At 39.9% G+C, this 23,727-nt stretch overlaps 1 protein-coding gene and 2 non-coding genes across 11 annotated transcripts in view; all 3 read left to right on the top strand.

Annotated features, from left to right (window-relative positions):
* The window catches only part of CEP295 (centrosomal protein 295), a 56,508-nt gene that overhangs the window by 26,884 nt on the left and 5,897 nt on the right, over positions 1 to 23,727 (top strand). For 8 of the 9 annotated variants that reach the window (XM_047072570.1, XM_047072568.1, XM_047072571.1 and 5 more), the window contains 12 exons: positions 833 to 1,054; positions 5,475 to 5,567; positions 5,713 to 5,816; positions 7,418 to 7,555; positions 7,990 to 8,087; positions 8,364 to 11,715; positions 12,734 to 12,899; positions 13,037 to 13,180; positions 17,420 to 17,563; positions 21,318 to 21,415; positions 21,963 to 22,065; positions 22,471 to 22,722. In XM_047072570.1, coding sequence (XP_046928526.1) covers positions 833 to 1,054; positions 5,475 to 5,567; positions 5,713 to 5,816; positions 7,418 to 7,555; positions 7,990 to 8,087; positions 8,364 to 11,715; positions 12,734 to 12,899; positions 13,037 to 13,180; positions 17,420 to 17,563; positions 21,318 to 21,415; positions 21,963 to 22,065; positions 22,471 to 22,722 — 4,914 coding nt within the window. Of the gene's footprint in view, positions 1 to 832; positions 1,055 to 5,474; positions 5,568 to 5,712; positions 5,817 to 7,401; positions 7,556 to 7,989; positions 8,088 to 8,363; positions 11,716 to 12,733; positions 12,900 to 13,036; positions 13,181 to 17,419; positions 17,564 to 21,317; positions 21,416 to 21,962; positions 22,066 to 22,470; positions 22,723 to 23,727 lie in introns of those variants that run through there. The other variant, XM_047072577.1, reaches the window with a different exon arrangement.
* On the top strand, positions 21,537 to 21,616 carry LOC124506589 (small nucleolar RNA U2-19). Its single transcript, XR_006960836.1, has one exon. It is a non-coding gene; the product is annotated as a small nucleolar RNA U2-19 (small nucleolar RNA).
* Positions 21,798 to 21,867, top strand: LOC124506588 (small nucleolar RNA U2-30). The gene has a single exon (XR_006960835.1). It is a non-coding gene; the product is annotated as a small nucleolar RNA U2-30 (small nucleolar RNA).

Genomic DNA, 23,727 nt, shown 5'->3' with positions numbered 1-23,727 from the left:
GCCAGTTTTTGCCTTCAGTAGATTGTTTTAATTTTATTCCTTGATTAAGCCAGAGAACTATGTATTTGCAACACAGTTCTGTTCCCTTAGAGAGTTGTTTTTACTATACTGCGTTTTGGTGTTGTCCTGTTAACCCATATGGAAGGATGTTTGGGGAAATGAGAATCTTGTTTTTGACTGAAGGGATCTCTTTATGAAGGTAGTTGAGCGAAATTTTCCCGATCGTACCAGGGATAATTCGGGAGCACCTGATTGTCTTTTAAGGTTCTAGCTAGTTCTGTTTTCCTCTGTAGCCTACTAGGAAGTACAGGGCCTGGGCAGCTTTTTGGCTCAGGTGGTTGAATGTCCAACTCTTGATTTTGGCTTAGGTCATAATCACAGGGTCGTGGGATCGAGCCTCATGTCGTCGGCTCTGCACCGAGCGTCCCATATTTGGGTCTCGTCTCTAGAATAGAGTATAAAACCTTATAGAACGTATTTTGAATGCTAATCTTCCACAAGTTAATTAAATGGTATGCATTCTGTCATCGTTTAGCAAACAGAAAAACATCTTCCCAAAAACATTTTTAAGTTTGAAATTTGTGTTGCATGCATATTGTTGGAAAATAGTCGAATTTTGGTGTTTTTGTTTGAATTTAAATTGAAAATTCTTCCTGGTTATAAAATTGTGATGGGGGCCAAATAGCATTGTATATGCTGCTAATTTATAAATGTAGAGAATAATAAAGTGCTTTTATTATAACTAGTGAGTGTGGCAGGTACTAAGCATAATGGTAGAATAATTTGCTTGGTATATAACAGATGCTGAATAAGTGTTTTTCTTTTCTTTTAGCTTCCTTATCAATGAAGACCCACCAGGTTCCTTCAAAAATTCTTTTTAAAAAATTATTAAATAAGATCCGAAGCCAAAAATCTCTCTGGACGATTCAGTCCACGTCTGAAGACGAAAACGAAGTGATTACCACTGCTAGTGAGACTGAGAGTAAAGCCCCAACAGTCGAATCAGGAGCAATTGCTGACGAAGATAGAACATTATCCTCTGGGCAGGAACAAGGTGATTCTCTCCAAGAGTCTGATTTTTGTAGCACACAGACCCTTTTTAAGTTGTTCAAAAATATGATACCTGAAAAATCAAAGAATAATTGGTCAAAGGAAGAAAATGCTTTAAAGCCCATGATGCTGCTACTTCAAGGCAGTAAATGTTAAAAACCTTAGTGAATCTCCTTCCATACACACTAACATGGTAGTATTGTTTATATATGGTTGACCCTGGCACAAAACACGTTTGAACTATGTGGGCCCAATTATATGTGGATTTTTCCATAAACATACTAGAAGATTTTTTTGGTGATGATGATGATTTAAAAAAACTCACATACGAACTGCGTAGCCTAAAAGTACAGAAAAAATTAAAAAGTTAGGTATTTAAGAATATAGTATATAGGGGCACCTGGGTGGCTCAGTCAGTTAAGCATCCAACTATTGATTTCTGTTCAAGTCATGATCTCACGGTTTGTGGGATCAAGCCCCGTGTTGGGCTCTGTGCTGACAGCACAAAGCCTGTTTGGGATTCTTTCTCTCTGCCCCTCCCCAGCTCATGGTCTCTCACTTTCTCAAAATGAATAAACTCAAAAAAAAAAAAAATACAGTATGTAATATCTATAATATACAAAATATGTGTTAGCTGACTGTATTATTGGTAAGACACCCGGCCATCAGTAGGCTATTAGTAGTTAAGTTTTGGGGGAGACGGGGCACCTGGGTGGCTCTGTCAGTTCAGGATCTGATTTAGGCTCAGGTCATGATCTCACGGTTTGTGGGTTTGAGCCCCACATCAGGCTCTGTGCTGACAGCTCAGAGCCTAGAGCCTGCTTTGGATTCTGCGTGTCCTTCTCTCTGCTACTCCCCTGCTTATACTGTGTGTGTGTGTGTGTGTCTCTCTCTCTCAAAAATAAATAAACATAAAATTCTTTAAAAGTTTTGGGGGAGTCAGAAGTTATAAGTGGGGGTTTGGCTTCTAACTGTGGTGGTGTTCAAGGGTCAGCTGTCTATTTTAGGTCCAGTAATTGATGAACCAAAATTAACCGGCTTGCTATGGTTAAAATATTTAGCGTATTTCTAATTTTTCTTGTTATTTTTTGTGCTGTAGAGAGCATCCTTTTAGCAGTCTTTGTCCACATCTTTATTTCCTTAGGGACAACTCTTGAATTCCTGAATCAAAGAATATGAACATGTTAACAGCTTTTGAGTATATTGTGTCGCATGTTTATTTCACATTCCCACCAGAGATTTGGCTTCTTTGTTACTCTTCAAGAATTTAGGGCGTTTTTTGGTAGACAAAAAGGTTATTTTAAGTACATTTCCAGGGGCGCCTGGGTGGCGCAGTCGATTAAACGTCCGACTTCAGCCAGGTCACGATCTCGCGGTCCGTGAGTTCGAGCCCCGCGTCAGGCTCTGGGCTGATGGCTCAGAGCCTGGAGCCTGTTTCCGATTCTGTGTCTCCCTCTCTCTCTGCCCCTCCCCCGTTCATGCTCTGTCTCTCTCTGTCCCAAAAATAAATAAACGTTGAAAAAAAAAAATTTTTTTTTTAAATACATTTCCAGAAGTTACAAAAGTCAAGCACAACAGCGTCTGAAGTTACAGACTAACAAATGAATCGTGATGACATAACTCCTCTTTGATTTGTTTTTTTCCTTAGAGTTTTATCTTCTATGTATTTTTTTTAATGTGATTGGATTTGTATGGAAATATTTTGCTACCAAGCTTCTGAACCAAGTGACTTATAGCTCATGTCTAGATTTTGGATTTTATCCTAAGTACAACAGGAAACCTTCTGGAAATAGTTTCTTCCCTTGACCTCTTGACACCACCTTCTCTTGGTCTTCTTACCTTACTGGCTCCTCCTTCATAATTTCCTTTGCTGCTCTTCTCATCTCTACAACCATGAGTCCTTGCCCCCAGAGCTTGTTTCTCAGATCTTTTCACACTCCCTGAACGCCAATGTCATGACTTTACGTTACCATCTTCGAAGTGTGTGTTTCTAGCCTTGACCTCTCCTTGGAACCCCACTCATTTACTTAAATGTCTTATTTGACATCTTCCTGTGTAATCGTCATAAACTTTTCCAAAACTGAACTCAATATCTCCTCTAATACCCACCTGCTTTTCCTACACTCGTCCACATTTCAGTAAGTGGCAATAAAGTTTTCTTGCTGAAGCCAAAAAGCCTGTCCTTCTGGTTCCCTTTTTTATATCGTACAACCAAATTGTCACAGATCCTTTTAGTCTCACTCTCAAAACCTGTCCACAGTGCCACCACTTCTCACCACCTACTGCCCTAGTTTAAGCTAAATTTCTTGTCCAGTGCGGATTCTTGCAGTAGCCTGCTAACCGTCTTCTGTCTTCAGATTTTGTACCTTCCTGCTGTGGTGTAATCCCAGAGTCATCCTGTTAAAACACAAATCACCTCATGTCATTACTCTCGGGGAGGCCCTCCAACAACTACCCAATTCGTGCAGTTAAAACCAACGTGCTTATAGTGGCATCAAAGCCTTGCATAATCTGCTCGCGCACACACCTCTCTCCCACCACCTCTCTCACCCTACTTCCTCTTGACTTCCTTTCCAGCCACACCTCCCTCCTGAAGCACTCACCATACGCACTGTCTTCCTGGCTGTTCCATGCACACAGCAGACATGACTCACGTGGTCTTTGCAGATTGCTGGTCTTGGCTGGGATGCTCTTGGATGTTTCTGTGCCTTACTCTTCCTTCAAATACTTGCTGAGACCTGGCTTTCTCAGAAAGGCCTTCTCTGTTCACTCTATACAAAATGGCAAGTTACTCCTCTCCCCCATTCCCCTTACCCTTCACTCCCTATCCCCTCTACCCTGCTTTCTCTCCATAGCTGTTACCAGCATCTCCTAGACCATAAATTTACTTTCTTGGCTTATTTGCTTCTTGCCTTGACACTCTGTCCACCCTGCACATCCTCCAATCCTGGTATAACCTCCATTGAGGGTAGGAACTTGGTTTTGTTCATTGCTGTATCCCCAAGGCTTAGACAAGTGCCTTGTGCATAAAAAAATGCTGTTAGTATTTGTTGAAATAATTGAGTAGCTTAAAGCAAGAGAGGTAAGTTTGGAAAGTCAGATGTATATATGATATTTAAAGCCATGGGAACTCTTTCAGGGGAAAGAATTTGGTGAGAAGAGGACTTAGGAGACCCTTTGAGGGACTCCAGCATTTAGCAGATAACTAAAGAAGGGCAGACCGCAAAGTAGTAAAAAGGACTGGCCAACAAAGTAGGAGAGAGTATGATTTCGGAATTCAGTAAAAGGGGGATTCATCTTCAGTCATAACCAAGTTAATTTTTTGGAAGGCCCTGTATGAGTGGGCTTTCTCCAGCTTCATCTTGCTTCTTTCTCCCCCTTGTAAGCTGACTACACCTTATATTCATTCTTAGACATCCCCACATTCTCTACCCAGCTGATTCCTCCTTACCTTTCAGATGTCCGCCTAAATGTCATTTCCTAAGACAAATCTCATCTGAGCCCCTAGCCTAATTCAGATTCGCTTATAGTACTCTATTATATAATCCTTTATTTCTCTTATATAGCACCTACCAGTTTCTAGTTTTATAATTTTTTCTGAAGATGAAAGGTGAATATGTAATGTTTCTGTCTGCCCACTTGCCTGTAAAGCCTCCTGTCCACCTTTTTAAAATGTGCCACTGTGTCCCCAGCATGCAGCACATAAGTAGGTGCTGAATAAATGAGTTAGTGAGTGAATGAATGAGTGCTTGATGCAGCGTTCCTGGCTCCCCTGATATGATCAGAAAAACTGATTTAACTTCCTTCTCTGCTCTGATTTAATAAATAACCAAAATCCTGATATCTAAAAATGTCAAGGAGGGTACTTGGGTGGCTCAATCAGTTAAGTGTGTGACTCTGGGTTTCAGCTCAGGTCCTGATCTCACAGTTTGTGGGATTGAACCTCTCTTTGGGCTCTGTGCTGGTGGCATAGAGCCTGCTAGAGATTCTTTCTCTCCTCCTCTCTTTGCCTCTTCCCCATTTGCACTCTCTCTCAAAATAAACTTAAAATAAAAATGGACTTTCCTTAAGCTTCTCTTTTTTAAACTTTGGTACCTTGCTTATTCTACTCTTTCATGCTTTTCTCTTCTGTTTGGAACTATCAGTACACCTTTTTAATCAATTCTTCATTTTTTCCTTTTGGTTCACAATTTTCGTCTCCCATCAGTCTTCTTTTATTAGGCTCAAGTTTAATGGATAAAATATGTGGTCATCTGGAACATGACTGGATCTTAACTAAATAAGACATATAGATGAACCAAAATTGAATTGTTAATCTGAATGCAAGTTGTTTTTTTTGTGTTTTTTTTTTTGTTTGTTTGTTTTACTTTGTTCAGATTTAAGCTTGACAGTGATAATACATTCATAATAATGTATCCTTACAGTTGCTGAAAGTGATACTTTAACAGTTGACTCTGGACCACTTAGTAGTGAAGAGAAACCACTTTCATTGGATACAGACTATGAAAAGGAACAAGGTATTTTTATCACATTCTCAGATTAAGCTTGCTTAACATTCTTTGTCTAATACAATTACATATGTGACAAATGAATAAAGAGAATAATAGTGGTGTCAAAATTCTAAATTATTGAAACTAATTTTTGTTTTGGGGATTCTCCTAGGAATAAATGAGACTCAGCCCATCACAACTGTAGCTCAGAGTTCGGTTCTACTTCATCCTCAAGAAGAAGCAGCCAGAATTAGAATGGCAGCAAGGCAGAAACAGGTAATCTGAACTTTTTATTTGTAGAGGTTTCTTTCTTTGGCTAGGTACCATAATTTTGTTTGATCAATGAAATTTGTCTTACTATCTGGCTACTTTTGATACTGTTTCTTCTACCTTGTTAGAAAGGACTTCATCTCTGCTTATAAACTATTCATTTAACCCTTACTACATTGTTTTGTATTTAATACTTTTGTATGTATCTTCTTTTCCCTGTAAAACTTACCATTTTTCTTTAAAGACAGAGACTGTCTTTTTTAAAAATTCAATTCATTTTACATAGTTTCTGGTTCAATGCCTTATACATAATAGTAAGTGCTCAATAAATGTTCGTTGAATAAATGAGTCCCTGTCATAATATTAGATACTCAGCTAGGCTTTATAAATCTCAAAAGTTTTTCTGAAATACTCTTTTTCAGAAGAAAAATTGTAAATTCAACCTCCTTAACTATAATTTTGGTCCCATCAGCTTTAATAAAAGATTTTTTTTTTTTTAACACAAATTACCTTGAAGGTGGTTAATTGTTACTAAGCCAGTTTATAGTCATAGTTTTTTTATATAAATACAGTTGGGGAGTGAGAATGCTATGAGCCAGTATTTCTTCTCAGATAAGTGTTTTCTAATCAATATTCTAAAGCAATAGTGTCCAATAGAGCTTTCTCTGCTGTGGAAACGTTCCATATCTGTGTCCAGTATGGTACCTGCTACATGGGCTGTTGAGTACTTGGCATGTGACTGTCGCCACTGAGGAACTGAATTTTAAGTTTTATTTAATTTTAATTCATTTACATTTTAATAGTCACATGTAGCCAGTGTACTTCTAGAGGTACTACTGAAATATAAACGGTCCAAATTCAGTGGCTCCTATGAGTGAGGGAAAGAAAGGAAGGTGAAGACAAGAACTCGGCCGTAGCCACTACTGCCTGATCAGGAATAGGTAAAATACCAGATTGAGACATTTTTTATTTTCGAAACCAGATCATTCTTCATTATCTCTAGTGGAAGTGTTCCTCTTGATAAAACTTCACATTCGTTCCTTGTTCTACTTATTCAGTAAGTATTTATCTGTTATGTGTGTTCTAGGGACTGTACGAGATGCCCTCTTTAGCAGGCAACCAGTCACACTAGTCCCGTCCTCAAGAAGCTCGAGGTTCCTCTGGCATGTTCTAATTACTTGGATCTGTGTGTGTGTGTTGGTGTGTTGGTGTAATTATTAGAGTTTATGTGTTACCCCTCTGCCATTGTCTTCATCTGTTTCACGTCTGACAGAAAAGACACAGAATGTTGCTCATGTTTTATTTGGCCTCTAGATAACTGCACCCCTTCATGGGTGGGCCTAAGAAATCAAATTATTTGTGAGGCCTTAGTATTTAATTTCTCTAGTCATTTTTCTTACTGAGAACACTGGAAAATTAAAGGTGCGAGCACAGAATTTGGTCGAGCATCATAACAGATAAAACAGTGGCAATAAGAGATAAAACATTACCACTTTCTTCTCGACAGCTGGTACTCTTGGTGATGAGATCAGTTTCCTTTCAATGTAATGCATGTAAACTTTTGTTGAGTTTGTCGTTAATAGATCAGTAGTATTTTTGTTACTTAGATCATGGAAATCGAAGAGCAGAAGCAAAAGCAGTTGGAATTACTTGAACAAATTGAACAACAGAAGTTACGATTAGAAACTGATTGCTTCAGGGCTCAGCTGGAAGAAGAAAAAAGAAAAAGAACTCAAGAGACTGGGGTAAGATGCAGGAAATCTCATCCCTACATAGATTGTTGAGGGATAAGAAAATATGAGCAATCTTAGCATTCGGGAAAGTGAAATGCATTTTTAATCTTATTTGGTAATTTTTTTTCTTTTAGTGCTGTGTGTGTGTGTGTGTGTGTGTAGATATAGGTATACTTACACAAACCTGATGGCTTTCACCTTTCAGTTTCTAGAGGGTGCCATCGTATATGACCATGATTTATATGTAATGTGTACATTGAGCTCTTGGGCTTGGCACTAAAGGAGAATGGTGGGTTACTTCATTTCTTCATAATGGAAGTGCCAGTCTTTTGTATGAAAAATAAAGCTATGTGAAAGTTTACAGTCATCGAACTTTAGTTTATGTAAAATACTTTAGGACTTTTTTCTAGATTTGCCTTTCAACTAGTAGCTTTGTCTTTCATTAGGTCGGCACTGCTCCAGCATCACGCGCCGTCAAATCCGATGAGGATAATCACAGGCAGATGATTCGTATCTATCAACATCAGCTTTTACAGCAAAACAGGTATTAGCTAGGGTACGGTTTCTTGTGATAGTGTGTGGCTGCATCTGCAGGATTTATTATTTTTTTTATATGAAGATCTAATCGGGATTCTCTTGGAACTACAACGTAGAGGTTTCTCAGAGATCAATATGAATGTTGTTCCTTTTTTGTCCTAATAGCCAACCCTGAATTGCTGTTGGTTAAATTTAATACTTGGGTTAATTGAACACTTGGGAATATAGGGCATGTTTTCCTCAAGAAAGAACAATGTTTGTTTTTTGTGTTTGTTTTTGGTAGGTTTCACAGACAGTCTGTGGAAATAGCCAGGAAGCGATTACTCGAATATCAGACTATGTTAAAAGCAAAGTACCCACCCGTGTTAGCCACTTCATTGGTATCTGATTCTGTTGTAACAGTACCACCACAGAAATCTGAAAGACCCACTGTTATATCAGAGCATTGGGACCAAGGTCAGAGACCCAAGTTGAGTTCAGATGTTTTAGCCAAGCAGTCTCTGGAGTCAGAGGAACAGCCTAAGCAATTCTCACAGAGTGAAGTACAACAGGGAGACTATAAATTGCCTCATAAAGATTCTCATACACTTTCAAAGCCTTTGTCATATGATAGACCGCGAATATTACACGATCCTAGAGAAATAGCTGAAACGTCTACGGCAACAACTTCTCAAACTTTAGACTCCCAGCAAAGATTCTCAGAGAACAATGAACATATACCCTCTAAGCTAACTGAACGTTCTTCATTCCAACCACTGGCAGCTGAGCGTGCTTTTAGTTCTCTGCCTGCTACAGTGGAATCTGGAAAAATCCAGGAACCCTTTCCAACCATAAGCAAAAGTACAGTTCCTGTAAGTCCTTCTGTAATCAGCCAAATACAGGATAAGTCTTTGCCATCCTCAGAGAATATCACAGCCCAGCAGGGTAATTTGAAGGCTCTCCAAGAACAGTTAGACCGACAGAAGGAAATTCTTCGGTCAAGACAGGAAGCTCAAGAACAATTGCTTTTGCACAAACGAAAAGAACTGGAAGGACAAACTGGCCTCTCGATATCCCTTCCATTAGTACCTCTGGATTCATTTGCTACACTGCCTTCTGCCAGAGCTGAATCAGGGAGAATCCAGGAATCTTTTCCAATCAGAGATGATACTGCAGTTTCCTCAGGCCATCTTGGGGTCCCACGACTTCAGGATAGGCTTTTGAGTTTTTCACAGCCTGTCTTATCACAGCAAGATAATTTTAAATTTCTCCAAGAACAGTTAAATATTCAGAGGGACAGCCAACAGGCTAGGCGAGAAGCCCAGGAAGTATTATGTGTACATAAACAGAGTGAAGTGGATGGGAGAATATGGTCTGAACAGACTGAACCCCCCTCTCTCCCATCTCAGGTGGCTCAGCATACATTGACTTTGCGACCTTCTGCCGGCACTCATTCTGGAAAAATCCAGGAGCAGTATTCATCTGAGAGTGAGAAGGGACTTCTCTCAAGCCAGCCTGAAATCCAGCAATCTCGGGATAGGTCTTTGAGTTTCCTACAGCAGTTCCTACCTTTGCATGATAGTATGAAGCTGCTCCCAGAACAGCCGACGGCACAGAAGGGCGCTCTTCAGGCGAGGCCTGAAGCCCAGGCGGAGTTGCTTTTGCAGAGACCAAGGGATTTGGGAGACAGTACGTCTGGGCAGATGAGTTCTTTATTCCCACCAGTGGTTGCTCAGTGTTCAGTTGCTTCACAACCTTCTGCTAAAGCTGAGCCTAGAAGAATTTCTTTATCTGAGAAGGAGAGTACCGTTCCTTCAAGTGACTTGGTACTCCCGGCATTTCAGGACCAGCCTCGTAGTTTGCCACAGTGGGAAAATTTGACAGCACGTCAAGAACAGTTACACGTGCAGAGGGTGATACTTGGTGCTAAACAAGAAACCCAGGAATTTGTACACAAACAAAGTGAATTAGAAACAATGGTTTCTTCTGAACAGACTGGCACCTCTTTATCCCTGTCCCAGGTAGCAGAGTCTGAAAGAGTCCAGGAGTTTATGTCAGTCCAGAGTGATAGTACAGTTCCTGTAAGCCATCCTAAGATCCCAAGAGCTCAGGAAAGACTTCTGAGGTTTCCACAACATATACTACCTCTACAGGATGATTTGGAGGAACACCACAAATGGCTAGGCCTGGGGAAGGAGGCCCTTCATTTTAGCCAGAAAACCCAAGGGAATCTATCTTCTGAACAGACCGACTCCTCATTCCTGCCCCAGTTAGGACAGCCTTCATTTACCTCATTACCTTCTGCTGAATCTGGTACAACCCAGGAAGCCCTTTCAACAGAGAGTGATACTAAAATTCTTTCAAGCCATTCTCAGATCCCACAGTTGCAGGATAGGCTTTTGAGGATATCACAACTTATCCAGCCTCAACAAGATAATTTAAAGGCTCTTGGAGAAAGGTTAGCTATACAGAGAGAAGCTATCATTCAGTCTAGACAGGAAGCTCAGGAAGAATTACTTTTGCATAAACAGAGTGAGTGGAAGGAAAGAATATCTCCTGAACAGGTTGGCGCCTCTTCCTTCCTACCCCCAGTTGCACAGCATTCATTTGCTTCATTACCCCTTAGTGAATCTCGAAGAGTCCAAGAACCTTGTTCAGCTAAGAGTGATAATTTGGAGATACCAAGATTGCCTGACAGGCTTTTAGATTTATCACAACCTGTTTTAACCCAGCCAGATCACCTGATTGCACTTCAACAAGAACACTTATCTGCACAAAGAAATCCCCTTCCATGCAGCAAGAAAACCCAGAAAGAATTGGTTTTGCCCAGACAGTATAAATTTGAGGAAAAGTTACCTGCTGAGCATTTTATCCAACCTCACCAGGGTGATTTGAAGGCACTTCAGCAGCAGTTAGATATACAAAGGAGATCCATTCGATCTAGACAGGAAGTCCAAGAAGAATTACTTTTGCAAAGACTAAGTAAACTGGAGAAAAAGGTCTCATCTGAGCAGACTGGCTCTTCACCCTTATCCCAGGTAGCACCGCCTGTTGCCAATTGTGAAAGAATCCAAAAGCCTTTTGTACCCAGATGTAACAGTACTGTTCCTGGAAGTCACCCTGAAATCTCAACATCACAGGACAGACCTTCGAGTTTATCACAGCCCGTTCTGCCTCAGCAAGACACTTCGACAGCACAGTTGGACTTGCAAAGGGAAGTGGTGCTTTCTAATGAGAAAGTCCAGGAAGAACTTCTATTAAACAAACACACACAGTGGATTGAAAGTGAGTCTTCTGAGCATGCTCTTTCCTCTTTGTTTTCAGCTCACAAAAGAGAGCATTCATTTATTCCGCTGCCTTTTGCTGAAGTTAAATCTAAAAACAGTTGTGGATTGTATTCCTCTAAGAATGAACATGCAGCTCCCTCCAGCAATTCTGTGATCCCCAGATTTCAAGATAGGCTTTTGAGTTTTTCACCACCTGTCTTAACTCATCAAGATAACCTGGAATTTCAGAAGCAGTTGGATCTACAAAAGCAAGTTCTGCGTCACAGCCAAAAAGCCCAAGAAGAGTTGCTTGTACAGAGACAGATGACACTGCAGCAGCAGATACAGAAACATCAAAAGACTTTGAAGGATTTCTTTAAATACAGTCAGGTATGTAATTAAACTTGAATGCCTAGAAATTAAATAATGGACGTAACCCAACTCAGACAAGCTAAATGTTTTTTAATCTCAGGCCTGAATAAGTTCTTAGTTATTGAGGATAAGTGGTTTGACCTTAACTGCTTTATTTTTCTACCTTAAACAATGTGGAAATTAAAAAGTAAAAATTGATCCACCGTGCATGGTGTTTCGGAGGTTAATAGTTACTGGAAGCCCAACTGATTTCGGCCAGTAGTTTGACATAGCCAAGTTCAAACACCATTAAAATGTAGATTGTCATTTGAAGTTTTATCACAAAGGGTTTTGAACTTACCAAAAGGTTAAATTGCAGAATAGCGGAATTTCTTTTATGCAGATAGCAAGTCTTGTGCTTTCTGCATAGCACTTTGTGGACAATTGTATATGAATCAAAATTAGTACCATCTTTTTCCTTAAGTGATCATATTACCGCATGATTTTAGGGCTGATGGACAGTTAGAACTGCTGCCTGTTACTGAATTAGAGGGCAGACTCTACCACGGTCACGTAGACATCCATGTTCTCAGTAGGGGAGACAGGAGTATATTATGAGTGTGAAGGTGTCTATTTTATTTTAAAAGGTTACTTCCTAAATCTATGGTTTAGTCTAAATAGAATTCCTTAAATCCTTTGATGTTCAAGAGAAGCTTGAGTTGAGTTCATGAGTACTTGAGTTCTAGGGATTTACTGGTCTTTTTAAGGAAAAGTAATGGGGAAAGAAAAGCAGGGGGGAGTACTCAAGTAGAATGTCTTATGAAAGATACAATGGAAGCTGAGTTTTAAGTCCAACATTGTACTTTTCAATGGAATATGGTTTCTGTATAAGAAGCATTTCTCATCTTTTTTAATGTATAAAGCTGTAATAGTGTGAGTGATGGAATTATTTATTTGCTTGAGGTTCTAATTTAAGAAGGGCAGTACACATCTGATGAATTCTTCACATGATCTCTCATCTTGTGTCATCCCCACCCTCAATTGTCCACTTTTTCAGATAAGTCAGCCCACAGTTGGAAATGACGTGCAAAGTCAGAAGCTCAGAGAGTGGCTTCCTCGTCCCCAAGACCTAGCAGGAGACGATCAGGAAAACATTAGGCCTGTTACTAGGAGCAACTCCGATGACAATCAGCTGCTTTCAGAAAGTAGTGCCAAGCAAAGTGGTAAGATAATTGTATTTTATTGTTAACTGTCTGCTGGTTACTCTTTGCTTTCACCTCCCGCAACCCTCTGGCTAAAGAAAAGTTTGTCGTATGTTAACAGATCTGTATTATGCCTAACTTTGTCTCTGACTTGATAGGCAAGCATCTGGACAAAGAACTGGGCAGGAGATCCTCCAAGCCGCCTGTAGCAAAAGTTAAATGTGGATTGGATTTGAACCAACACGAACTTAGTGCTATACAAGAGGTAGAATCGCCAGCAAGTGGCAGAACTTCTCTTCTAGGTAAACATGCGGTTTGATAAAATAGGGTTTTGTTTTTAATTTTTTTTAACATTTATTTAATTTTGGGAGGGGGGAACTAGCACTAGTGGGGCAGGGGCAGAGAAAGAGAGACAGAGGATCTGAAGCAGGCCCTGTGCTGTGAGTGGAGAGCCCAATGAAGGGCTCGAACCCACAAACTGTGAGATCATGACCTGAACCAAGAGTCCGAAGGCTTAATCGGCTGAGCCACCCAGGCGCCCCAATAAAATGTGATTTGTTTAATAGTTTGCCGGTTTTCTACATTTTTTTCAGGATGCTAAATTTTTGTTTTGAAGAAACAGACTGCGAATACTCATGAGAGAAAAAAATGGGTTTACATAAACAGTATTTAAAATTTGGACTTAAAGAAATGTGGCATTAGGGAACTGATTTCTTCTTGTGTATGGTGAAAGCCTATTTACTGTATTCCCTATGCTTCCTTTCATATCTGCCTTCTAAACCTGTTTCTTTAGGAGTAACTCTTTTTTTCTCTTCTTCTTTGCTGCTTTTCTACTTCAATACCTTCAGTGCTCTTTTCGTGTATCTTTTGAGGATAATTATTATGCTTAAAATTCTGGCTTTATGAACAGTTATAAGCAGGTATAATTCTTCTCTCTACTTCTTCCTAGATGCAGTTATCTGGAAAATTCCTCCCTGCGATCTTTAGTAAATAGCCCTGGTTGAGTTTCATAATGATTTTTAGATTTCAGACTCAAGCAAATAATTGATCGAGTTTATCCGAGCAGATCCTTGTGTCGATCTCTCCGACACGCAGTAACCCATCACCACTTCTCAGTTCTTGTTCCGCTCTGGCACCTGCCTGTTTCCCTGCCCACTGCCACTCACTTCATGCAGACTCCTGAGTGGCTGCTACAGCTTCCAGTGTTCCCTGTTTCCAGTCTAGCTTTACTCTCATTTTCCCACGGTATATTCAGAGTAGTCTCCCTCTGCATCTCCGTGTTGGAAACTCTTCACCGGGTTTCCCTTCGAGTCGAGGAGTAAGTCTAAATTAAGTCAAAGTCCCTACTGTCACCTGCAGGCCCTTCGTGATCTCGCTCCTTCCTTCAGGGTGGGGTTCACTGCTACTTCCCTGTAAATTTGTCCTGAGCTATCAAGTGTCCCGCCCCCTGCCTTTGGGAGCTTTTATCCTAGCCTTTATCACACTTCTTTGGGGAATTCTTCTAGTTAGAATACGACAGGCACACAGTTTAAAAAGGCAAATAGCGCTAAAAGGTTATAACATGAAACAGCATGTTTTCCTGCCCCTACCCACCCTTCACCCCTTAACTTTACCAGAGACAGCCACTTTTCAAGTCTTTTATGTTTCTTCTTATATTTACCACTATCCTTGGCAATAAATTTCAGGAAAAATCCAGCTAAATTACTATCATGCTAACATGTTAAGTTTTTTTCACTGTTCAGTTAGTGTGCTATATTTCCTTTTTTGTAAAATTTCTTTTTTTTTTTAATGTTTATTTTTGAGAGAGAAACAGAGTGCGAGTGGGGGAGGGGCAGAGAGAGCCGGAGACGCAGAATCCAAAGCACGCTCCAGGCTCCGAGCTGTCAGCACAAGAGTCTGACGTGGGGCTCAAACTCACAAATGGCGAGATCGTGACCTGAGCTGAAGTTGGATGTTCAACCAATTGAGCCACCCAGGCACCCCCTAAAACTTCTTTTTCTATAGTAAATTGTCATTTTTTATTTGCTTAAAGTTTCTGTTGAATGTCTGTCTTCTTACACTAATACTTCTGTTAAATACCTCCAATGTAAGGGAAGATCACACTATTTTCTCTGTGAAACACCTAGTTGGAAGTTGGAGGACAGCTGTTCTGCATTGTTAATAAGGGTGTTAGCGCTTCCAGAAGGGACAAAAACTGCTTCTTGGAAAGGTACCAAACCACAGTTGTACAGAAAAAGATAAGCAGTACGTCTGTAGTTACTAAAATTTCATGGAGGTAGGAGGCAATTAGAGCAAGAAATAATGACTACAAAGACTGATGATAAAAGTAATGTTGAGAAACACTGATCTATATCGATCCTCTAATTTTCTTCTCTATAGTTCATTTCTTTTGGTTTTACTTTCTGGAAGAATTGCCTCAGTGTATTTCTCACTTACGAATTTTTATTTTGACTATCACATTGCACTTTCTAAAAGCTTACTCTTCCTGTCTTTTTCCTTTTTCATAGCATCCTGCTGTTGTGTCACCAATGCAATTAACTACTTTGAATATATATATATATATATATATATATATATATATATATATATAGTGTTTTTTGTTTGTTTGGGTTCGTGTATTTTCTCTGTCCAAATTCTTTTGTTCCTTTTTTGTTGTTTCTGATTTTTTTAGAGGCTTTTCTCTAATATCTTGCATATTTGAGTGGGATGCTCATGGCTAATTAGAAATTCTGGGGGGCGCCTGGGTGGCTCAGTTGGTTAAGCGTCCGACTTCAGCTCCTGTCATGATCTCACGGTTTGTGGGTTCGAGCCCCACGCCAGGCTCTGTGCTGACAGCTTGCTCAGAGCCTGGAGCCTGCTTTGGATTCTGTGTCTCCTTCTCCCTCTGCTCCTTCTCTGCTGGGACTTTGTCTCTTTGTCTCGAAAATAAATAAATGTTAAAAAAAAAAAAAAAAAGAAACTGTGTAGTTGGCGGCCCTGTTTCCTGCTGGACTTCATTAGAAAAAATGGTTTCTCATCAGGCACCTTCAATTCAGTATCTGTGGTTCTTTCCTTGAGGCAGTTTAGAGTTTAGTTTCTTCAAGGAAAGATCTGCCAAGCTTGATATAAGTCTGGCTCTTGCTGTTATGGAGCCAGACCTGGGGGGGATTCTGCATTGAGGATGCAGACTTTACTACCCCTGACTTCCTTTTGGCACTCTTACTTCCTCCCACCCTTGTTTTCTTTCAGTGCTGAGCCCCCCCTGAGTTCAGAGTATACTGGATTCAGTTTCTCCAGAGCGTAAATCGTTAGTCTCCTCTGGGGATAAATGTAGGCGGTGGGATGGGTCTGTTCGCAGTACATATTTTTTTTTTTTTTTAATTTTTTTTTCAACGTTTATTTATTTTTGGGACAGAGAGAGACAGAGCATGAACGGGCGAGGGGCAGAGAGAGAGGGAGACACAGAATCGGAAACAGGCTCCAGGCCCCGAGCCATCAGCCCAGAGCCTGACGCGGGGCTCGAACTCACGGACCGCGAGATCGTGACCTGGCTGAAGTCGGACGCTTAACCGACTGCGCCACCCAGGCGCCCCTCGCAGTACATATTTTTAAACATTGTCCCTGTCTTCAGTTCCCTGGTGCACACTTTCCTTATGTAATATTCGGTGCCTTTAACTGCCAATTTTTTCTAAGGTGGTGCACAGTAGATTAGCTTCTACTTTTGGGTATCTCCCATGCCTCTCCCATGCCTCTATTATATTTGTATCAGAGTATAATATTCAGAGAATTGCACAAATCATAAGGGTTTATTTCAGTGGTTATCGCTGTAATAGCCATCCCCATGTAGCCACCACTCAGGTCAAGAACTAGAGTGTTACAGAACTCCGTAGACTGTCCTCTTGCGTCCTCCCAACTATGGCCTCTCAGTTCTCTCCAGAGCAAACCTCTGTCTTGATGTCATACCACAGATTCGCCATGGTTATTTTGACTTTATGCTATCAACACATACCTTAGAATACTACCAGTGGTTAGTGAATTCTCCAGGAACTTGAATCCTGTGATTGGTCAATACTGAAGTATTATCTGGTATTTGAACTAGGAGCAGCCTTAAAGTTAGGGAAATGGAAGTGAAGTAATTTAAAGGCCTGTGTGAAAAACTTAAACGGTTATTATTTCCTTGCTACATACATCAGGTGTGTAAAATTTCAGATTTTTATCTGTAATCTTTATTGCCTTTTTTGTTTGTTTTTGGGTTTTTTTTTTTAATTTTAATTTCTAATTTTTTTTAAGTTTATTTATTTATTTTGAGAGAGAGATGGCACAGGGGAGGGGCAGAGAGAGAGGGAGACAGAGAATCCCAAGCAGGCTGCATGCTGTCAGCACAGAGCCCGACACAAGGCTTGAACTCGTGAACCATGAGATCATGACCCGAGCCAAAACCAAGAGTCAGGCGCTTAACCAACTGAGCCACCCAGGTGCCCCTAAATAGCCATTTTTGTTTTAACTAACTGTGGAAATGTAAGTGGAAATGTAATGAGTCCATCTTTTTTTTTTCCTTGCAGATTCTTGTCAAGACAGGGATCCCCTGAGGGTCTCAATAAGCCGAGAACAAAGTTTCTTTGGGAGCCCACTGGACTGTGAACCATTTGGTTGTCTTTACCCGGTTGCCCAGGAGAACGTCTGTGGTGCTAACTCCAGTGAAGCAGGTGAGAGACCAGTGGAATTCCTGTGCACAGAGATATTTATTGTAGTGTAATTTATAATGACAAGTGGTAGATAACTTTAATGACGGTTGGGAATAGAATCCTTATGGCGCATCCGTAATGTGCAGTTCTGTGTACTTGTTAAATTAAGGGGGTAAAACCTGTCTTTATGGTGTAAAAATTGTATGGAATTACATCATCAAAGTGTTGGTACAGGTTTACCTTTGTTGGAGGCCAGGTTTCACTTTCTATTTTATATGCTTATGTATTGTAGGGTTGTTTGTTTTGTTTTGTTTTACAAAAAGCATGTACTGTTTACACAAAAAGTTGAATGAGGGAAGTGGAGTTTATTTAGAGAATGGTAATTTTGCTTTTAAATTGTTTCACTAAATAAATGCTGATGGGAAGCATATGAGGATATAAAGTTTTCACAGTTGGCAACCTCTGCAAATTTTGTTTAAGCTTATTTGTAACAATCCACATTTAACTTAATACTGTTAAATATTATCTTTAAAAAATTCTGTGGTATTCTAAATGACGTGCTTTATGTTCACTTTTAAATATTTGGAAAATAGAGTTGCAAGGGAAAAATTTTAAAGTACTTAATCCTGCCACCAAGACACAACCAGATTAATTTCTTCACTTATGAATTTCTGTTTTATAGGTATAATATTGCTTGCCCTACAAAGCATAGTTCCAGTGCTGCTTCATTAGTGCCAATACTTTTCAGCAGTTACCTTTTCCAAGCAGATTTCTTTTAATTTTAGCCATCACTGTCGTTTAATAGAGTGAGAGATGAGAGAGAGCCATTCTCTTTTTGAGGGTTTATAGAGAATTTTACATCTCTTTTTAATTGGAGATTGAAATACCTGCAAAGGATATAATTTCCAGTGAATTAGAGTTTTTGATATTTTATTTATTTATTTACTTTTTTAAAAAAAGGTATTTACTTATTTTTGAGAGAGACAGAAACAGCACAAGTGGGGAAGGGGCAGAGAAAGAGGGGGAGAGAGAAATCCAAGCAGGCTCTGTGCTGTCAGCTTAGGGCCCCATGTGGGGCTTGAACTCACAAAACGTGAGATCATGACCTGAGCCAAAACTGAAAGTTGGATGCTCAACCAACTGAGCCACCAAGGTGCCCTGAGTTTTGACATTTTAAAATGAAACTGTTACCATTCTTCTCAATTTAGCCAAAGAATACTTGTATTTCCTTTTTATTCTACCCGCAACCATCCTCTAGCCAAAGAGGACCAGGAACATAGCCATAGTTGAACAAAGTGGAATGTTCTGACTTGTTGCAGTGAGGTAGAATGCCCAGCACAGGGAGCTGTGAGGTGTCTCAGGACAGGTATTAGAAAGGACTTACCGTAAGATTCGGGCCTGTATTTGGTGATCTGGGGGAGGCTTTAAGGAAATGGGCCTTGCTTATGAGTATTGGATGTTATCAGGAAGCAGGGGCAATTCCACTATTGGGTACCATAAAAACTTATCCAGGAGGTAGGAATGATGGTGCAAGGCTTATGAAAACTACGCTTAGTAAAGAAGCAGCAGTTACTCAGAAAAAAAAAAAGGCAAGAGAGAAAACACCAAAGTGCCGTAAGTGGTTGCTTGTGAATGGTAGGAAAAGGAAGAATTTTATTTCTTCGTAACTTTTGAAATCGTAACGAGCATCTATTGCCTTTATTATAAATTATCCAAGGTTTTTCGTTTTGAGAGAGAGAGAACGCGCGGGAGAGGCAGAGAGAAAGGGAGAGAGAGAGAATCCCAAGCAGGATCCACAATGTCACTGTAGAGCCCGACACGGGAGCTCTAACCCATGAACAGTGAGATTGTGACCTGAGCCGAAATCAAGAGTCAAAGTTAAGACTCTTAAGCCAAAACGCTTAACCAACTGAGTCACCCAGACAGCCCTCTAAATTATCATTCTTAACTATGTCTGACAGATTAAACATATATAAAAATTACACTTTCTGTCTCAATAATTCAGGCCATGGCAAAGAGATGCTTGATCATTTTTATGGTTTGGATAATACTCATGGTTTTGTTTATGTTTAGACATGCATACCAGTGGCCTGATTTTTGTCTTGATCCATCATAGTCACAGAATGGCCTTTTCTGTTGGTACCGTGAAATTCCTCGTGTTTAACAGAACACCAAGGCCTCAGTGATAGTGCTGGGTCAGCTCCTGGCTCTCAGGGACTGCTTTTCTCTTATAATCCTCCCTGGATTCAGATCTTTTCTGTCTTAGAAAAGAAGGTCCTAGCTTTCTACTTCTTCTCTGTTCCCTCCCTTCCTCTTTATCCAGGTCTTCATCACCTTGCCTTAATTTCTTAGTAGGTTAAGTGGGATCACTAACTTCAAGCTCTGTAGCCTTTGCTTTTGTAGGAAAGCAGGAAACGGGGCTTTGCTTCTGAAGGAAAGCAGGAAATTCTTGGGTAGCATGGGAAGATTACTCTGCTTAAGGCATTACTCTGCTTTCGTGATGCTACTTCCCTTTTTGAGTAATCCCATCATGGGCCCCTTCTATTGGGGACCAACCAGTGACCCTTTTTTCTCTGCCAACTGCCGTCGGGGACCTGTCCATTGAATTCTTCAACATCGTTAATTACTCTGACCTTGTTCCTTTCTCATTTTTATTTTTTCACCTCTTACCAGTACCCAAATCCTCCCTCTGGGAGAGTCTTCTTGGTATCCGTGTAGAGTTGTGATTATGAATTGAAAAACTGCAGATTAATTTCCTATCTCCCAACTAGCTTTTGAAATGAGCTGCCTAAGAAAAAAATAACAACTTATCCTGCAATTCACCATATCTTAGTTTCTTTACTGAAAATTGTAGTGTGTATTGAAGAAACCGAGTAACAGTTTATTGGTTAGAACAGTTAGGTCACAATGATATATTTTTTAATGAACTAGAAGAGAATAAAAAAGTGTTTAAGAACAGATTGTACTTACTATAATATTTGGTATTAGCTTTGCTTCTGCTTCATTATCCATAATATAAATATTATGAATATATGAGTAATATGCATGTGTGGCCTGGGTTATCTTTTAGAACACACTTCTCACACAAACATTTAAGAAACATACTGTTAATGTGTATGATATCTTGTAATAAAATCACGGTGATAATGAGACACAAAGTTTATGTATTTGGTGGCACAGTTTTAATTTTATTCTGTTTTAGAGCCACAGATGACTATACGCTTTGGCCAGTTTTCTCATCAACTCTTTTGGAGTAAGAGAGAAATTAACTCAGAATACCTGAATTATCAAGTGAGGCAAAATAATGTTTATATATTTTTAATACATCAAATATAATTAAGAATCATTCATAATAAAAGCAGTGTGTGCTCATTGTGATTTTAGAAAGCACCAAAAGTAAAATTCCTCTTTTTCCTACCACTTGTTGCATTTTGATGTTTTTGTCTTTTTTTATATGCATTTTTCTCAACTTTGAGATCATCTTGTAGTCATGATAGAATATTCTTCACTTAATAACAAAAGCATTTCCCATCATACTAGCAGTTTTCTATTTTTCATAGAGTAATAACAAGTACAGTTTTCCAGGGAAAAGATGACTAGGAAATGTTTTTAATGAATAATAAAATGAATGTTTTTGGGTTTTTTTGGTCTAAGATAAGGCAATCTTACAAAGCAAAATATGAAAGAAAATTGTCGGAAAACAGAAATGATGTCCTTTGGTGCTAAGAACTTGATTTGTAATAGTCTAAATTCTCTCCCCTCCCCTCCGTTTCAGTCAAGGTCAAGGAGGCTGTGACTGAGAATGACGCAATATTAAGTTATGCTGTGGAGGAAGAACATACATATCTGAGTCCACCTGTGAAGCCACATAATGTTAGTAATGTCTTAATGTGTACCCCATTGTTGGACCTGTTTGGTTTTACGTTGTCTTTAGTTTATACAAGTTGTGAAATGTTAAAGTCTGTGTTCTCTGAGATCTACTCTTCCTGAAGTGGATCAATGATGAAAATAGCCAAATCTGAGCATCAGAAGACTTTCCAGTCTATCTGATGCATGATCTCTGTAGTTCTGAGAAGCAAAAGTAATTTCAAACAGTAAGGGCCTATGTCTGGTGTGTGTGTGTGTGTGTGTGTGTGTGTGTGTGTGCGCGTGTGTGTGTGTGTGTAAAGGTGATAGTATATAACCGAGAACTTGATGAATGAGATAGGGATGGGGTGGAGGAGATATGTGTGTGTATGAAAGTCTAATCAGTTCTGAGCAATGATGAAAAGGTTTTAGTACTGACCTTTACAGCTATGAAGGTTTCTACACTTGATCTGAGCTCAGAATTGATAACTGCTAAAAGAGAACTGTTACTGATTTGAGTTTTTTCTAGCTATTACTTCCTACATTGTAGTCTAATGTTCCCCTTAATTTTTAGGCTGAAACAGAAGAGATTTATCATGAGCCATTATCATCAATAACTGTTTCTACTGGGAGCTTTTTAAGTTATGAAAACACAGATTTGAGCCTTACAGATGCAGGTAATAATGTCAAAATGTTTGTAAATAAGTTGAAGGACCAGCATCAGTGGAGTTTGATAGATTGGTGAGAGCAAACATTGAGAGATCATCCCAATGTGCTGAGAGGGATTGTTCCTTTAAATCTCAGGAGTAAACTATTCATGCCTGACAGAATATTGGACAGTATGATACTCTAACCATGATTGGAAGTCACAGGCCTGCAGACCCACAGAGATGCTCTGTGGATCTCCAACTACATTTTGACAATAATCTGCTATGGTCATATTTTCCCATTCAGTGGGAATCTATCTGAGCAGATTTCTTCATTGCCCTGCTCCCTTATCAACATATATTGTTGGGCCTCCCAAAATGTGTCTCTAAGGAAGTGCCCAGCCATTAAATATTTTCCCTAAACTCAATTTTCAGGGTCCTTTTCAGAGCATGCATCGGACCACAGGGAACAAGAACCTACCACTGCTAAAGAAGAGGAAACAAATGTATTAAGTTCTGTAGTTCCTGCATCACAAGTCAGTTATCAAAGGCAGGACCCTGGGGAAGTTCATAAACCTGTGTTGCCTGCAGTGGAAAAATTCACATCTGGTCAGACACACCTTCAGCAGATGATGGAAAAGCACATAAATGAAGCAAATTTGATGACTGAGAAGACAGACTTGCGGGGTAAAATGATTTTGAACAATACTTGTATATAACCTTTCATCCTTTCAGTTTGAAGGAGTGATTGAGCTTCGTGTTTTTGTTTTTTAATGTTAATTCATTTTTTGAGAGAGGGAGACCGAGCAGGGGAGGGGCAGAGAGAGAGAAGGAGACTCAGAATACAAAGCAGGCTCCAGGCTCTGCGCTGTCAGCACAGAGCCTGATGTGGGGCTCAAACCCACGAACTGTGAGATCGTGACCTGAGCCAAAGTCAAGACGTTTAGCCGACTGAGCCACCCAGGTGCCCTGAGCTTTATGTTTTTATGGACTGCTGCAGCAGTTATGACATGGACACGGCAAACAGGGCATTTAGTGCAAGAGGGGATCTGGGACAAATCAGAGTGAAGAACATATAGAAGAGATCAACAAATCTTCCGTTACCATTGCAAAGTTAGCTCTAACAGCTGAGGCCCTATTGCCAGTATTGAGAAAGGAGTTCACAGATGAGACCATTGAGTCCTAGTGTGATCGTTTTTAGCTGTGACACCATGGGCAGGCTGCTTGTTATTCTTTCATCTTCTCTAAAAGAGGGATGTTGGAGACTAAACAAAATGATACACATGAAGTACAATGCCTGACCCATAGTAACACCCAGGACAGTGAACAAGGATTTTTTTTCTTTTTCTTTTTTTCTAATGTTTGTTTATTTTTGAGAGAGAGCCGGAGCAGGGGAGGAGCAGAGAGAAGGGGGCGACAGAGGATCCGAAGTGAGCTCTTTGCTGACAGCGGATAGCCCAGTGCAGGACTCAAACTGTGAGATTGTGGCCGGAGCCAAAGTTGGACACTTGTTTTTTAAATCATTGATCCTAAAATGAACTGAGAATAACAAAGCTTATAGCAAAACAGTGATCATAATGGCTTCTTACTCCTAATTATTAACCTCTTACTTTAGAGCTAGTAAAAATGGAAATGTTGTCAAAAGGTTTTGGTCATGGAGTATCCTCATGTTTTGTATGTTGGACATGATGA

The sequence above is a fragment of the Lynx rufus genome, unplaced genomic scaffold (genome assembly GCF_022079265.1).
Source record: "Lynx rufus isolate CCGP_SWC_20201006 ecotype Redwood Valley unplaced genomic scaffold, mLynRuf1.p SCAF_9, whole genome shotgun sequence".
NCBI lineage: Eukaryota > Metazoa > Chordata > Mammalia > Carnivora > Felidae > Lynx > Lynx rufus.
This window is presented reverse-complemented; position numbering and strand designations above follow the sequence as displayed.